This window comes from Podarcis vaucheri (assembly GCF_965113315.1).
Source record: "Podarcis vaucheri genome assembly, chromosome: 3".
Lineage (NCBI taxonomy): Eukaryota > Metazoa > Chordata > Lepidosauria > Squamata > Lacertidae > Podarcis > Podarcis vaucheri.
In genome coordinates this window covers 27,061,149-27,078,550 of record NC_138761.1, presented here as the reverse complement: position 1 = coordinate 27,078,550, position 17,402 = coordinate 27,061,149, and the positions used below count along the sequence as shown (strand labels likewise).

Here is a 17,402-nt window from a genome sequence, read left to right as displayed (position 1 = left end):
CATAGAAACATCAATGTATTTCAATAAGAAGTTCTTTAAAGCAAGCAGCAGTGCTAATAATACACCTTGAATTATTCCTTCCTAGGGCTATATGGAAGTTACAAGGTAGACTTTTTTTTGTGAGAACAGGGTGAGAGGGATTGGGGAGGGAGGGAGGGAGATCAAGTGGGGTCTTTGGATAACCAGAATTTAAATAATTGAAGTGTATGATCAAGGATAGCCATTTTTGTATATGATGATTTGGAATATAAGGGAGTTTTCTGCCAATTCTCTAATTTGAGAGGTAAGAGCTGAACATGTTCCTGCCTGCTTTGGCATCGTGTAGTATGGTGGTATTTCATCAAATCATAGAATGCAGATTATTATCAAATGAGTTGGCGTGATGTACTGTATTAGAACAGAAGTATGATACTAAGAATTGAAAATCCTACTCTTTCTGTTTCCTTTCTTTTGTTCTATAATCCCCTTTCTTAGAAAGTAAATCAAAAGGTCTTCAGTGGGTGATAGATACAACCATTGCATATCCCAAAGCTGAACCCCTAGACATCCAGAGCTGGATTCTTGGCTACAGGCGACCAACAATTACACATGTACATTACAGGTAGGACAAATATGTTTGTCTTCTGTTAATTTTAAACTGAGACCTGGAAAAAATACATTAGGTACTTGTATTTTGGAATATGACTGGCTTGAAATAAAATTTTCACATTGCTTTCTTCCTCAAAGCTCTTCATTTTTGGACAAGCAAATTATTTTCAATAAGGTAACTTGGGGGTGTATGTTTGTAGATAGAAGTTTCTGGGGGAAAGTGAGGTTTTTTACCTCCCAATAGCATAAGAAAGAATTCATCAATAGCATATGCAGAATTCATCATGCGAAAGGCTGGGCTGGATGAATCCCAAGCCGGAATTAAGATTGCCGGAAGAAATATCAACAACCTCAGATATGCAGATGACACAACCTTGATGGCAGAAAGTGAGGAGGAATTAAAGAACCTTTTAATGAGGGTGAAAGAGGAGAGCGCAAAATATGGTCTGAAGCTCAACATCAAAAAAACGAAGATCATGGCCACTGGGCCCATCACCTCCTGGCAAATAGAAGGGGAAGAAATGGAGGCAGTGAGAGATTTTACTTTCTTGGGCTCCATGATCACTGCAGACGGTGACAGCAGTCACAAAATTAAAAGACACCTGCTCCTTGGGAGAAAGGCGATGGCAAACCTAGACAGCATCTTAAAAAGCAGAGACATCACCTTACCAACAAAGGTCCGTATAGTTAAAGCCATGGTTTTCCCAGTAGTGATTTATGGAAGTGAGAGCTAAAGAAGGCTGATCGCAACAAGCAACAGATAGGTAGCCGTGTTGGTCTGCCATAGTCAAAATAAAAAAATTCCTTCCAGTAGCACCTTAAAGACCAACTAAGTTAGTTCTTGGTATGAGCTTTCGTGTGCATGCACACTTCTTCAGATACACAAAGAAGTATCTGAAGAAGTGTGCATGCACACGAAAGCTCATACCAAGAACTAACTTAGTTGGTCTTTAAGGTGCTACTGGAAGGAATTTTTTTATTTTAAGCATAAGAAAGTCAGACTATAACAGCATACTCCTTGAATTAAAGCCAGTACTTCAGTTATGGTCAAATGTGTCTTTTGAAAACCAAAGCAAGGAAGTTGTTTCTCACTTGGCTAATAATTAGACATAGAGACCCTATCCATCCATCCATGGCGATCTTACATAACATCATACAATGTGGCTCTTGCAAATGTGGCAAACATTTACTGGGTCTGCCCATGACATCTGTAATGAAGAATGCTGAGTGCCAGGTCAGTCTGCAATAAACCATGCGGCTCCATGCTTTGATCATGGATGAACAGGTGTATCACCAAGACCTGCTCATCAGGTGTGACGTCAGACATCAGTCATGCACATTTGCCAAAGAAGTCTGGTTAGTCTTGCGTTCACCTGCCATCTGTCCACCATGCGTTTACATGTATTTGCCCTGCAAACAATAGTAGTGTTTACTACAAGACTCGCTTTCAATGTATCTACCCTGGATTTGCCACACACAGCATAAAGTGGTCCTCTGATAATGACACAAAGCAAGTTGATAGAGGCTTTGGGAAAAATACTGAATAGTGGGGGCCAATTAAATTTAGCTTTAATGCATAAAGCCTACAACTAACAGACCACTGAGTGCAGGCTAGAGAGTGGGGGTTGAGCCCACCTTTCCACAATGACCTATTACTAAGTCTGGCTGCTAAGTTGCTTCTCTGTTGAGTTGCCTGAAATAACTTGGGAGAAATATATTTGGAAGAGGCGAAGGGTCAGCATTTACTGTTTTCTTCTGTTCTTTCTTTCTTGGGTCCAGTTTGGACAACCATTCCTGTCTGGTTTATGAATCCAGTAACAAGTGCTCCTCCCTTAACCCTTTGCTCCTTCCATCACACTCTGGCTTCGCCATGAAGGTCCTGACCTGCATTAAGCCAGATTCCCCCACTTTTTGTGTAATGCAAAACCCTGCTTTAGAACAACCCAAGATCTTCATGCTGAAGCTGGCACACAGCAGAAGGAGAGAAGGGTTTAAGGAGGGTTATTATATTCGATACAAAAATAGTCAAGTGGGTTTATTATATTTATTTTAGAAATGCATGTTCCCCTTTTTCTTCAGTCCACTTACCGTTCCAGAGTTCAGCTCCGTAGAAAATGTTCTGCATAATTTCAGCAGAAGCCAGCTGTGCACAGTTTCAGTTGCCTGTGATACTATCAAGGAACATTTTACCCTCCCATGTAACCCCTGGAGCAGTTTTGTACTTTATATGGTGACAATTGAAAGGCATGCAGCAGTTTTTAAACATTGAAAAGGTGAACCTTCCACTTGAAGCATTAAGGGAGAGAGCTAAGACCAATGGTCAAGTCAGGAATCTACTGGTATGCATGCAGTTGTGAATCCAGGAGACCAAGATGACAGATCAGTGGGGGAAATGCTTGGGTGGAGAAGAATATTTGAACAGAGCTGAGACCTGGCACTTCATAATCCTATTCAGTCACCTCCCAGGTCTCCCTTGAGAATGTGTATTGTATAAAACATTGCACACACAGCTGCAGCCTGTTCCCGCAAATCTTTTCAGTGTTGTGAATTAGAGTTTAAATAGCTCTCAGAAATCTGATGAAGGTAATGAAAACATAACAGTGTAGGAAGGGCGAATGAAAGGTGGAATGGCAAACGGAATCCTATTATGAAATACTTTCTTTTTGGAGACTAAACTCAACTAGTCATTTCATGCCTTTAACTTGAAGGCCAGTGCACAGCAGTCTTACATAAGAGAAGCCAAAAGGCACTTGCGTTAAAGAGCTCGCTAATGAGAGTGGAGAGCAGCTACTTTCTTGACCTTTCGATATCTTCCAGGCTTGTTGAAGCTAAAACGTAATAGCAAGATCCTGGAGAAAAAGAGAGGCTGAGATGATGTGAATGGAAATTTATTGGTGAAATGAGTAAGATAAATATTTGGTGGTTGAAGTGAGCGTGAAATTTTCCACTCAGTAAATTAACTTTTTGTCATGGGGCAATGAAATGATGTTCCTCTAGCTAGCCATCCTATTATGATATGTATAATGAAGGCTTGAGGGGGTGCAATTTGATCTTGTGTTTTGGAATATTTGGGGCATAGGGTTAAGTGCTATGGTGATGGCACTGTAGGATGCTCTTCCTTTGAGGACTGACCCTGGCTGTTGTGGCATAAATTATGCTGTTCTGACATTAAGGAAAACTCCTGTTTGGTGCAGAATTGCCCCCCAAACGCTCTCATTTGCGGCAGGTAGCAGGGATATACGATGTTACGATATGAATGCAACGCAGCTGCAAACCAGCTCGATGTTTACATCACATGATGAGGCTAGCTGTGGGAAAGAATCTTCCCGGAAGTTCACAGGCTGGAAAAGTCTTTGTGAAGTGTGTAATATGAGACCTTCCTGTTGTGTATGTGAAGGAAGTCTTTGCCACTTGCTTGCTGAACACTGAACTGTTCGGACATGTTTTCTGTAGTGCTGCAAAGTCAGAAATAAACAAGATGTAAAGGACTTTCTGGCTATCTTCTTTCCCTGCTAGGGAAGCAAGGGGGAGAAGGGAGTGTGCATTTTCCACGCTGGGAAATGTCGCCTACTGAGATCTACCCTGGACTTGCGGGGATTGCAGCCAGGGAGGTCACCGGTAAACAAGCCAGGAGCCTGGGAGAGTTGCCAGTTTCTCCCAAGGAGGCTTGTTTTCCAAAATATAGGGCCATACTAGTTGTCCGTACTTTGCTTACTAGATTGAAATTCTGAATCCAGGGAACTAGAAGGAGTTCAGGAACAGAAGGCACTGCATAAGTGCAGACATGTTTTACTTACATATGAATAGAATGATAAAGGTTGAAGATACAATGGGAACTGGCCTTGAGAAAGGAGCAGAGGAAAGTTGGAGAAGAAATGTGCCAGGATAAATATACTTGATGGACGCTCCTCATTGTGAAATATGAATTGGACTGGTTTGGTACAGGGAACCAATGTTTGAATATAAGAACTTTCAGAGTCTGCATTTTGCAAAATAAAAATGGGTGCGTTGACAAGGAGAGCTTCCTTGGTGGCTGCAATGACTGCATCTTCCTTCCTAGGGAGAACTGTTTTGCCTCCTCTTTAATAGTCTTTTACCAACAGGTGAGGACTTTTTCTTTATTTTTTTGCTTAGACACGCCCTTGGATTGATTGCATTTGACTAATTAAGGTATAGGGACGCGGGTGGCGCTGTGGATTAAACCACAGAGCCTAGGACTTGCCAATCAGAAGGTTAGCGGTTCGAATCGCCACGACGGGGTGAGCTCCCGTTGCTCAGTCCCTGCTCCTGCCAACCTAGCAGTTCGAAAGCACGTCAAAGTGCAAGTAGATAAATAAGTACCGCTCCAGCGGGAAGGTAAATGGCATTTCCGTGCACTGCTCTGGTTCGCCAGAAGCAGCTTAGTCATGCTGGCCACATGACCCAGAAGCTGTACTCCCTCGGCCAATAAAGTGAGATGAGCGCCGCAACCCCAGAGTCGGTCATGACTGGACCTAATGGTCAGGGGTCCCTTTACCTTTACCTTTACCTTTAATTAAGGTATTTGAAAAGAAGTGTATCTGAAGAAGTGTGCATGCACACGAAAACCTATACCTAGAACAAACTTAATTGGTCTCTAAGGTGCTTAATTGGTCTCTAGGGACGCGGGTGGCGCTGTGGGTAAAACCTCAGCGCCTAGGACTTGCCAGTCGTCAGGACGGCGGTTCGAATCCTCGCGGCGGGGTGCGCTCCCGCTGCTCGGTCCCAGCTCCTGCCAACCTAGCAGTTCGAAAGCACCCCCGGGTGCAAGTAGATAAATAGGGACCGCTTACTAGCGGGAAGGTAAACGGCGTTTCCATGTGCTCTGCTGGCTCGCCAGATGCAGCTTGTCATGCTGGCCACGTGACCCGGAAGTGTCTTCGGACAGCGCTGGCCCCCAGCCTCTTAAGTGAGATGGGCGCACAACCCTAGAGTCGGACACGACTGGCCCGTACGGGCAGGGGTACCTTTACCTTTAAGGTGCTACTGGAGAATTTATTTATTTTTTAATTTTGTCTGCGTCAGACCAACACAGCTACCTACCTGAATCTAAGGTATTTGACGTGTGTCCCTAAAGATTGTTGCAAGAGATGAGTCCAACAATTGGGTCACTTTTTAAAAAAGTGTAATGGGTTATGCAAACAGTTCTTCTGCGAATAGAATGAATAAATAGTGGAGAATATGCCAGGTCCTGTTCCAGAGTTCACCTGATTCACCTTACAAATGGGAAATTATTTCATATGTCTAGTGTACTGTTCTGTCTGTCTTTGAAATGCAGGATTTTTCCCATTAAAGATGTACCTGTTGAGCCTGCAGCCCTCACCATTTGGTTATATCAACGGTTCATTGAAAAGGAGGATCTTTTGTCACACTTTTACAAAACAGGTAACACTTTCTTAAGATAAAAAGCAAGCATTTTTAATACTCAGCTCCTTCCAAGCATGTTTTCACTTAATGGTCAACTAATTAGAAGCCCGGGATTAAGCTGCCCACTATCATTAGAGATGTGAAGGTGGACATTTTCTCCCAATTTTTCTGCTGGTTAGTTTTCTTGTTCTACCTCCGCTCCCACCCCCAAAATGGAAAAATTGGGAAAGCCCTATGGTTTCTCCCAATTTCCCTCGGTTTTCCCCAAGCAACCCCATCTCTAGTTATCATCTCAGGTCTTGGGCATTGCATTTCTAACGTACCTGAATTTTGCGGAAATTTTTCTTTTTTTATATAATGTTGGCTTTATTATGTGCCTGTTAATAAATAAAATATATAGAAATGACTCTCTTAAAAAAAGTATTGAACGTGCCACTTTCAGCCCAGTCCTTTACGTGTCTACTCGGAAGGAAGCCTCATTGAATTCAGTAGGGCTTTTATTGCAGCGTGAATTTTAAGATTGCAGGCATGGGATCAGCCATGCGGGTAATGCAAAAGTTGGCGTTACATATTCTCTTACTGTCTTGCTGCACTTCGTGATGCTATTGCATACGAGTCTAGATACAGAGCGGCATGAGCCTTTGGGAAGGGCAACTGGAAAGTTCTCCTTCCACAGGAGCTGGAGGGAGTGTTCTGACATGTGAAGAGGGGAAAGCATAACTTGTAAAAACAGTGGTAATGCTGAAATGGAGGAAGATTCCCCAGTGAGCATTGAAGCATTTTAAAATGCACTTGTTATTTTAACTTTATATGCTGCTACCATGCTGCCCAAGGTAGTTATTAACAAATGTTTACAATCTCATTCTGTTTTTTTTTAAAAAAATTAATAATTATTGCTTTTACAACAATTTAAACACTACCCAAAAAAACAAAGAAAAAACAATACATTACAATACAAAGACACTGCCTTACACTAAAACATTAAACTAACAAGACAAAACAAAAACAATTTAAAAACACATCAACAAAGAAAAGAAAAGGAAAATAAAATAAAATTCAATGTCTTATCTTTCTTTCACATATTTCCACGACCTCCTCACACCTCCCTTTTTGTATTCCACTTCTATTAACTATTTCAGCAATTCCTTTCCATCTTCCCCTGTTTCCTATCCTATAATTATCTTAACACATTTCAACCTTATTTTTCTTTTAATACTCTATTAATCTATTTGTACTTAATTCCTTATAACCTTTCTACTAAAGCCATATCACTTCATTTCAACATTCTTCTAGCATTCCTTAATTTTACAATATTTCTGTAAATAGTCTTTAAACTTTTTCCAGTCTTCTTCCACCGACTCTTCTCCCTGGTCTCGGATTCTGCCAGTCATTTCCGCCAGTTCCATATAGTCCATCAACTTCATCTGCCATTCTTCCCTGGTGGGTGAATCTTGTGTCTTCCAATACTTCGCGATAAGTATTCTTGCTGTTGTTGTTGCATACATAAAAAAAGTTCTATCCTTCTTTAGCACCAATTGGCCGACTATGCCCAGGAGAAAGGCCTCTGGTTTCTTAAGGAAGGTATATTTAAATACCTTTTTCATTTCATTATAAATCATCTCCCAGAATGTCTTATCCTTGGGCACATCCACCAAAGGTGAAAGAATGTACCTTCAGTCTCATTACATTTCCAACATTTATTATCGGGCAAATGGTAAATTTTTTCAAGCTTAACTGGTGTCATGTACCACCTATAAATCATTTTCATTAAATTTTCTCTTAGGGCATTACATGCCGTAAATTTCATACCTGTGGTGCATAACCGTTCCCAGTCAGCCATCATTATGTTATGTCCAACATCTTGTGCCCATTTAATCATAGCTGATTTCACCGTTTCATCCTGAGTGTTCCATTTCAACAGCAAGTTATACATTCTTGACAAATTCTTGGTTTTTGGATCTAACAGTTCTGTTTCCAATTTTGATTTTTCCACCTGGAAACCAACTTTTTTGTCCAATTTGTATGCCTCCATTATTTGATAATAATGGAGCCAATCTCGCACTTTGTTTTTCAATTTTTCAAAGCTCTGCAATTTTATTCTATCTCCATCTTGCACCAGAATTTCCCAATATTTCGGCCATTTGGCCTCCATATTGAGTTTTTTCTGTGCCTTCGCTTCCATTGGTGACAACCATCTTGGGGTTTTCTTTTCTAACAAATCCTTATATCTTATCCAAACATTAAACAATGCTTTTCTAACAATATGATTTTTAAACGCTTTATGTACTTTTACCTTATCGTACCACAAATATGCATGCCAACCAAATACATTGTTAAAACCTTCTAAATCCAACACTTCAGTGTTTTCAAGAAGCAGCCATTCTCTCAGCCAGCAAAAAGCAGCTGATTCATAGTAAAGTTTAAGGTCTGGCAGGGCAAATCCACCTCTTTCTTTAGCATCAGTTAGTATCTTAAATTTTATTCGAGGCTTCTTGCCCTGCCAAACAAATCTAGAAATATCCTTCTGCCACTTCTTGAAACAATCCATCTTATCCAAAATTTGCAATGTTTGGAACAAAAATAACATCCTTGGCAGCACATTCATTTTTATCACAGCAATTCGGCCTAACAATGATAACTTCAAATTTGTCCATACTTCTAAATCCTTTTTCACTTCAATCCAACATTTTTCATAATTATCCTTAAATAAATTCACATTTTTAGCAGTCATGTTAACCCCTAAGTATTTCACTTTTTAAACCAATGTTAGTCCTGTCTCCTCCTGAAATTTCTCTCTCTCATTCATAGTTAAATTTTTCTCTAGAACCTTGGTTTTCATCTTATTCAACTTGAAACCTGCAACCTGTCCAAATTCTTGAATCAGTTCCAATACCCTTTTAGTACTAGGTTCTGGCTCCTGTAGAGTCAATACTAAATCATCAGCAAATGCTTTCAGTTTGTACTGTTTAGCTCCCACTTGTATACCTTTAACCTCTTGGTCCTTTCTAATCATGTTTAACAAAATCCCGAGGACCGATATAAAAAGCAATGGAGAAATTGGGCAACCTTGTCGTGTCCCTTTTTCAATCTTAAACTCTTCTGTCATCACATTGTTCACAATTAATTTTGCCTTTTGTTCTGAATAAATTGCACCTATACCATTTTCAGAACCTTGTCCTACCCCCATCCCCTGTAGATTCTTCTTCATAAAACTCCAAGAAATATTGTCAAAGGCTTTCTCTGCATCCACGAATATCAAGACTGCTTTAGTATTGATATTCATTCTGAAAGCCTAACCCAGGCTTCCTCAGACTCGGCCCTCCAGATGTTTTGAGACTACAATTCCCATCATCCCTGACGACAGGTCCTGCTAGCTAGGGATCATGGGAGTTGTAGGCCAAAAACATCTGGAGGGCCGAGTTTGAGGAAGCCTGGCCTAACCGATTGAGCCCTTTTTCTCTAGGAAGATCCAAGTAATCAGCCCCCCTATGCACATTAGGGAAATTTGATACCATCTGTAGTTGGAGGTTCTTTTACAAATAAATAGCTTAACCTGCCCTTTGGATCCTTTCCAACTCTACAGTTCTATGTTTCTAATTACTACATACGCCACACATTCAGTATATTAATGTGTATACAAATCTGCCAAGCCATTTTCATGCTGTCTCATTGCAGAAATGGCGCAGCCGTTGCTTCCTTAATTTCACTTGAAATTCAGGAAAATTAAGGAGGGCCTAAGAAGAACAGGGACGCGGGTGGCGCTGTGGGTTAAACCACAGAGCCTAGGGCTTGCCGACCAGAAGTTGGCGGTTCAAATCCCCACGACGGGGTGAGCTCCCGTTGCTCGGTCCCTGCTCCTGCCAACCTAGCAGTTCGAAAGCACATCAAAGTGCAAGTAGATAAATAGGAACCGCTCCGGCGGGAAGGTAAACAGCGTTTCTGTGCGCTGCTCTGGTTCGCCAGAAGTGGCTTAGTCATGCTGGCCACATGACCCGGAAGCTGTACGCCGGCTCCCTCGGCCCATAAAGCGAGATGAGTACCGCAGCCCCAGAGTCGGTCACGACTGGAACTAATGGTCAGGGGTCCCTTTATCTTTACATTAAGAAGCTAAACAAATCCAAAATCCTGTAGATCTAATTCTGCCTTTTCTCCTACTGCAAAGAAGAAGAAAACACACTAGCAAAACTTAATTATGTTATGAGAAGGATTTTTAAAGTCTGGCTTGTTGAGTAACCTGTATCTTGATGAATAAGGTGCTGTTCTACATCTGCATTGCACCAAGTTCTTGTTCTGTCCATGATGTGGCAACACTCTGAAAAGGCAGCTGGAATGTGCAACTAACAGACTGTTCCTTCTCTTCCAGGAGCGTTCCCCCCTTTGCAGGGACAGACAGAAATTGTTTCCCGGGAGATGACCCTTAGCAATTTGTGGCTAATACTCGTACAGTTGTTTGCGTTTTTGTCAGGTGGTATGTGGTACTGCATTCTTCAGTATTTTTATCAATGCCTATTTTAAAAGGTGAATGAATGGGACCTAAGAACAAGAGGAACTTGGTACTTTACAGAGTGCATCATGTTATGTTCAAATGTGAATATACCAGGATAAAGGAACATTACTGGATGGACTTTCTCCCCCTTCGGGAATTTTAAACTCCGCTAGGAGAGAGAATCAGTAACACAGCAACCTAATGATGTATTTTAAGAACTGTCCATATTTTTAAAGGGTGTGTCTTCCTCGCACATCCACGTCAGCAAATTCGGTGTTTGAACAGGAGATACAATTATACAACCACCACGGGTGAACATCTGCAGCAAGATTGCTTTCACCGCAGGTAGTATTCAGCATTGTAGTAAAAACTCGGAATCTTCAGCAACTTTCTCTCCAGTAGCCTGTACTGCAAGTCTTGTGGTAGAGATCCCTCATCTGCACAAGCTCAAGTTGTATTGTAATTAATCATGCTGGATCTGTTTAATGTACTCTGCAGACCTGGTTATGGTATTGTGACTGCCCCATGTTACCTGTTTAGTAGAGACCTCTCTCTCTTCTTCTTCTTCTGAAAAAAAATATCCCAGTGAGATCTTGTATGGGAAAGCTAGAAAAGGAAAAGCGCTCTGCAAAAGGCATTAACTGTGTCATGAAGTATTGAAGAAATTGTGCATACCTCATTGACCCATCTGTTCTTACCATGTTTTCTGTCTTCAAATCTCTTGAGAGCATCCGCTTGTAAAGGTACTTCACATATGGCACATCACATAACCCGCTTCCTGTTTTGGTTTTACAATGCATTTTGTAAATTGGGATCTTTTCTTTCTTTCTTTCTTTTTTGCAAAACAATTTTGAAAACGCAATACAGTGACAGAAAAGAGCATAGCTTGAAAGGAATTTAGATGCTGTCCATGACAGATTGGATTCTTGATAGCTGTTAGCAGTTCAGAAAGGTCTGTGGATTGCCATCCCTGAAGTGTACCTGTTGCCTCAGTCTAACCCAGATGATATGGGTGGGTGTTGTTTTTAACCTTTATAGAGGCCTTTATTTCCATTTGACACAACAGTACCTGGAACATCCATGCGAGGGTTTATGCCAAGCACCACAATTCTTTTTCTTATAGGAAAAATTAATAAAAGGAAGTTAGCAGGGTCATGAAACAGTATATCTAGTCACTGGGTAAAACGTTTGCTTTACCATCCTGAACTAATGTAAAAATTCTCTGAACCATGAAGAGCGTTATGAAATCTGCCATCTTGCTGAAAAATGTCACTGTCATGGAAAGGGAATTTTAATTTAAGAGACAGACTGGCACTAAAGCAGGATTTCAGGTTATAATGTTACAGTTTTATAATGGTTTTGAAGGAAAGATATTTGTTACCTATCACTCTTGGAACGTTTGGCATCCTGTCTGTATCACTATATGAAGATATATTTAAAAAGAACCATTCCTAGGAAACAGTTCCTAATTTCCACATACAGACATGCAAACGAAGCTTGAATGACAGAATGTTGTCTTTTTATGGACTGTAAGTTTTTCTAAGAGCCAAGCCAAGCCAACAGTAGTTGTCTGTGCTAAGTTTGAGGTATATATTCTCCTGGTTTCCCCCCTCCCCCCAAAATCACATGAGAACCAATTTTGGTGAGTAGTATACAAAATAAAAATATAAAACCACAGCATCATCCTTTTTTTCTTTTGCTTTGAGTGGGGAAGAGGGGGAATGGGAAGAGATGAATTTCCCCTAGCTATGGGAATGAAATGTCACCTTACTGAATACAGGCGAATAGTGTTTTTAAATAATGAAATGCATTTTAGCATGGATGATGGCAACGTCCGCTATTCATTCTAGAAGATAACTCTGGTACATTTCACTGGAATGAGACCACCGCAGATACAAGGCAAAAAGTCAGTTTGCAGTTAAGACCTGCTTTTTGAACTTCATGCAAACTTAAGGATAAAACACAGAAATAAAATCCATTTTAAGTAAAGCACTTCTTGCAGAAGGAAGCCTTTGGGGGGGGTGGGAGTGGCCAGAGTTCTTTGGTTTTTAATCCTCCTTGCCTTGTTGAGTTATAGCAAGCAGTTTGCTTCATTTGTTACGGAGTTCATTTCTGGTAATGATGTATGTAGCTTCAATCCTGAATGACAAACATCTTGAACTGGGATGCAAAGCAGCAGCTGCTGTTTTAGTGTATAATTTATTTGGACATGCGACCTATTTTAGGAAGGGCATGATTATACTGAAAATGAAGACTTGCATCCATGGGCATAGCCAGGATTTGGGGGCGGGGGCAGGACTTTTGTTAGGGGAGTCAGAACCGACATGATTGGTCAGTTAAGTATTTCTATTGTTTTATTTGATGGGGGGGCAGCTGCTCCCCCTGCCCCCTCTTGGCTATGCCCATGCTTGCATCTAAATGTAGGCAGTGAAAACTAGGTATGCGTTGTGCTGCTTCATCAGACTTCCTGTTTGTTCTGCTATGGCTGCATTGAATTCAGCAGAACCAAATCCAGAGTACATTTGGGGAATACAGAAGAATGGAAAGTTAGTTAACAGAACATTTTTTAAATGTGTGTGTGTATATACATGAAATGCTGTATATATGCAGTAGGTTGGTCAAGTCTGTTTTTGAGTACAGTAGTTCAGTTGAAAACACCCTGTGTTCATGGTGGCTTGAGCCTTCCATTTAATACAGCATTTCATAGTGAGTGAGGCTTCAACATAGGCATCTGGTTGGCCGCTCTGAGAAGAGGATGCTGCCATTGGCCTCTTCCAGCAGGCTCTTTTGTTCTCATGAGTGGACGTTGTCCTGGGTTGTCTGCCTCTTACAAAGAGGAGACGGGGGATTCATTGCCTCTTGGAATATAATGAACTTCCTCAACATCTTTTGCATCACCTAATCCCACATAAGACAGTATCTTGCAATTCTGTATCCAAATTGTAGAGTTGGAAGGGACCCCGGGGGTCATCAGTTCCAACCCCCTGCAATGCAGGAATTTCAACTAGATCACACTACCGATGACCATCCAACCTCTGCTTAAAAACCTCCAGTGAAGTCCACAAACTTCCAAGGGAGTCCGTTCTACTGTTAAACAGCTTTTACCATCAGAAAGTTCACAATAATAATAATAATAATTTTGTTATTCAGGTCCCACCCATCTGAGTTGCCCCAGCCACTCTGGGCGGCTTCCAACACATATAAAAACATAATAAAACATCGGACATGTTTAGTCGGAATCTCCTTTCTTGTAACTTGAATCCATTGGTTTGAGTCATCTAGATGAGCACCTCACAGTTCCATCTTTGCAGCAGTCCATTATAATTCATGTTCCTCTTATGTATGCATACAGTGAAAGAGTTGCATTTATATAATGGTATCAGAATAGCTGAAGATTGGGAAGGGACCACTAATTTGCATTGAACTACTTCAATAGGCACCCTTGCTTTCTCTCTGAAAAACATAGTGTAGAGCCAGCTCATCCCATGCTGAAGCTTACCATACTTGTATGCCATCATACGGGCATTAGCAGCCATGGGACATACCTTGATGTATTGGGGTCATCATGCAAAACTCACCTGGCAATTCAGACATTGTGACACGCTAACACACACACACACACGCATTTTTCAGCAGCGTGACTGGAGGATGTAATGTTAGAATTGACTCTGAACAATAATTATTTTAATATTATTTATTAAATTTGCATACTGCCCTTCATCCGTAGAATTACAACATAAAGAACACAAAGTACATGATAAAAATAAGAACAAAAGCAAACACTTAATCCCTCCCTCCCACAGCACACTTAAAAGGGCATCAGATGTTAGTTGGCCAAAGGCCTGGTTGAAGAGGAAGGCTTTCATCTGGCGCCAAAAGGTGTATAATGAAGGCACCAGCCGAACCTCCCTGGGGAGAGCATTCCACGATAATGAGGGCTTCTTTGGCAAAGCCTGAATGGTGGATGGCAAACACCCACTCACAAAGCTTGTTTTACTATGGCCTGCATATTTATTTTCTATCCAGAATAGTTTGTGTAGAATAATATGCCCAGCAGAACATTGTTTTAACAAATCTAGCGGTTTTACATGAGACAGTTCCATTTAAGCATTATGGAACAGTAGGAAACACAAGGATAAAAATTACAATGCTTTCTCAGGTTTGGTGTGGGTGTTGGAGACTCAGCTGAACCTATTCTTAGTCTTGCAAATTTGCATCAGTATGTTAACTAGGTAGTGTAAAACATCAACTGAAGAAGATAGTAAATATTTTGAAGGCTAACCATTTATTAACAAGAAACCATCACGGCCTTAACCGCTTTAAAGTGATGTGTGCCATTCACACAGATCCCTTCCACTGATAGTCACTGTTCTGCAAGCTTTCTTAACGTCTACGCATTATGCTGTTTTTAGCAAGAACTTAAGTTACAATTGTAAACCTTACTTTAAAGATCCAAAGGTTTTGTGGTGTTCAGGAAGCAAGACCACACTCCTTTGAAATCCAGCCAAAATATGAGGGATGTCAGGTCTGATCTGCAAACGTGTGTTTTTGCGACTTGGTTTGTTCAGCATATGACTCACAACTGAATGTGCGAACTGCTTTTATGGAAAAGCATTGCATTGCGAAGTAATGGCTCATTGAGAGATAGAGCATGAGTCTGTGAACTGGGCCAGTCTAATACAATTATGCAAACCATGCCTAACCTACCAACATCTACTCCACAGCTTCTTTTCATTTTAATGGGGACCCCTTTATTATATCCTAACGCTGCAGCACTTGGTGTTTTGTGCCCCAAAGCTGCCTTCCGTCCTCTTGACTGTTCAGTGCAGAGCATTGTCCCATCTGTCCGTAGAAAACAAGGATACCAAACAGCTGTGTGGGGCAGCAGTTAAGGCTTTGAGAATTTCCTCTAGACAAAATGTAACATGCACTTGGGACCAAAGTTAATGAATTTCTTTCTGGACTTCTCAGCGTACAGGTTGGTATGAAGGAATGGCACTGACTCTTGGCCTTTGGCCGTGGATTTCTGTTTCTCCCCAAAACAAACACAATGAAGCTTACAGCTGAAGCTACCATACTGGCGAGAGGTGACGGGGGGAGGGAAGCCACATGAAAATGTACGTATGAAATACCATGTTTTGCAGAGTTACATGCTTGGTTTTGTAAGGAGGAAGATTAAACTGCAAGGTCATCACAATTAGTTGTGAATTGCTTTTGTTACCCTTGTACAAAACTTGTAGGTTGTCCTGTTGTATACCTGTCTGCGAAAATTCCTTAAACATATGGTGGCTTTGAGAAAGTCTATGCATTTTATTGTTATACTTCTTAAATGTCCAGTACAACCTTGCATTGAATTTCCTCCTTGATGATGATGAAGATGATGGGGTTTGGGATGCCATATTCTTTAGTTTGGTCTTTCGTCCCCTCTTTTGTGTATCTGTTTTTCTTCCCCTTTTATTTTATGCCATATGTGATTGGAATGATTACAGGCGCCATGGTGTAAGTCTGTTAAAGGACTGGTCACATTTGGATTTTGTGCTTCGAGTTTATTTTTCTTTATCAAAATAAATAACCAATCAACATTCTTCTTTTTTATACTTCTGCAGATACCAAAAATGCTTTCCTCTTTGCAGGCAAATATATGGCATTATTGGGTTTGGAGTTTCTGTTTTCCATGTTACAGTTGTTAATAGACAAAAAGGGAAATAATGTGCCGGGTTCATTTTGTTTCCCATAAAACATTGAATCGGTTGTGTTAATTGTTCTTGCTGCAAGTTTGTATGCGTGTTAGCTAAATATATGGTTTGTTAATTCTGCTTCCAGCTGGAATAGTTCTATTTATAGCTCTCAGGAATAGCATAGAGACTCATCTTTTTCTGCAAGAAGGGACTGGATTGTTACCTGCCATTTTAACTCAGTCACGGTAATAACTGCATAAATATTTGCAGAGATCTAGCTACCAATATAAAGGTATGAACATTTCAGAGTTGCTTAAAGGAAAGAAGGAGGCTGCTGCCATAATGTATCTTTGTTTGTTTGTTTGTTTGAAATGTATGCAACCACTTTAAAGAACGTTTAGCTTAAAATAAGCAATACGGGGTGCCATGGTGCCATAGACTTACTGTCCTGTGATCCAGCGCTCTAGTAACACTAAGGCCTGGTTCAGGTTAAAAGCAACCCCACAGGGAGAAGGTGTGGCTTGGTAAGCTGGCAGAACTACTGCAGAGACACTAATTTGCAAGCGCAAATGGGGGTTGCCTCTATAGCTGTGATTGTGCAATGACACGACCCTTTTTGTGAGTTGCCACTGTAGCTCAGATTTGCACGTGGCTGGGTAGGGCGTGCTATAAAAACACCATCCGAGGTTGAGTCCTACGCAAACCTGGTTGTTTGCACGGAGGCGCCATTAGTCTGAACCCTTAGTCAAGCGGTGTCAATGTTTTAAGCAAAGTGGCCGTAATAGGAAAGTAGAAACAAATGGAACTCTTAGGAGCAAGCCGAAGCACATTGCTCAGTCCAAAGAACTGTGCATTGTGGTTACTGTCTACCTCTTTGTTTCACCTCTGGATTTTGTTTGGGTTTGGATTTGTGTTCTTTGTGCTGATGATGAAAGTGTTATTTTTTAAAATCAAAATCAAAACGAGGGTAGGGGGAATGAAGTTTAAAGCACTACAAGATCCGGTGCTGACCAGCCCTGTTCTGCACGTCCTTGACAAAAGCCATTGTTTTTAATTCCTAATATAAATAATGTTTGTAAAGTTCCTTCCTGCTAGGGGGAAAATATGTATTTTTAAAAGGGGGGAAATCTGTCTTTTGGCTATAAGAATGTCAGCTGTATGAGCAGGTGTGATCATATCATAACATGCTGATTGGATATAAATCAATAAAGTTTATACCTCTCCGGACTCTTTGTGCTTGGTCTTTTGGGTAATCTATTAGCATG

General features: G+C 40.9%; 1 protein-coding gene and 1 long non-coding RNA gene across 4 annotated transcripts in view; both read left to right on the top strand.

The window, feature by feature from the left end:
* Nucleotides 1-17,364, top strand: part of LPGAT1 (lysophosphatidylglycerol acyltransferase 1) — a 65,487-nt gene extending 48,123 nt beyond the window's left edge. For all 3 annotated transcript variants that reach the window (XM_082217837.1, XM_082217835.1, XM_082217836.1), the window contains 3 exons: nt 475-601; nt 5,885-5,991; nt 10,337-17,364. In XM_082217837.1, coding sequence (XP_082073963.1) covers nt 475-601; nt 5,885-5,991; nt 10,337-10,488 — 386 coding nt within the window. In that variant the 3' untranslated portion in view covers nt 10,489-17,364. The remainder of the gene's footprint in view (nt 1-474; nt 602-5,884; nt 5,992-10,336) is intronic.
* Nucleotides 4,076-5,606, top strand: LOC309529824. Its single transcript, XR_014218494.1, has 2 exons — nt 4,076-4,758; nt 5,128-5,606. It is a non-coding gene; the product is annotated as an uncharacterized lncRNA (long non-coding RNA).
* Nucleotides 17,365-17,402: the final 38 nt, after the last annotated feature.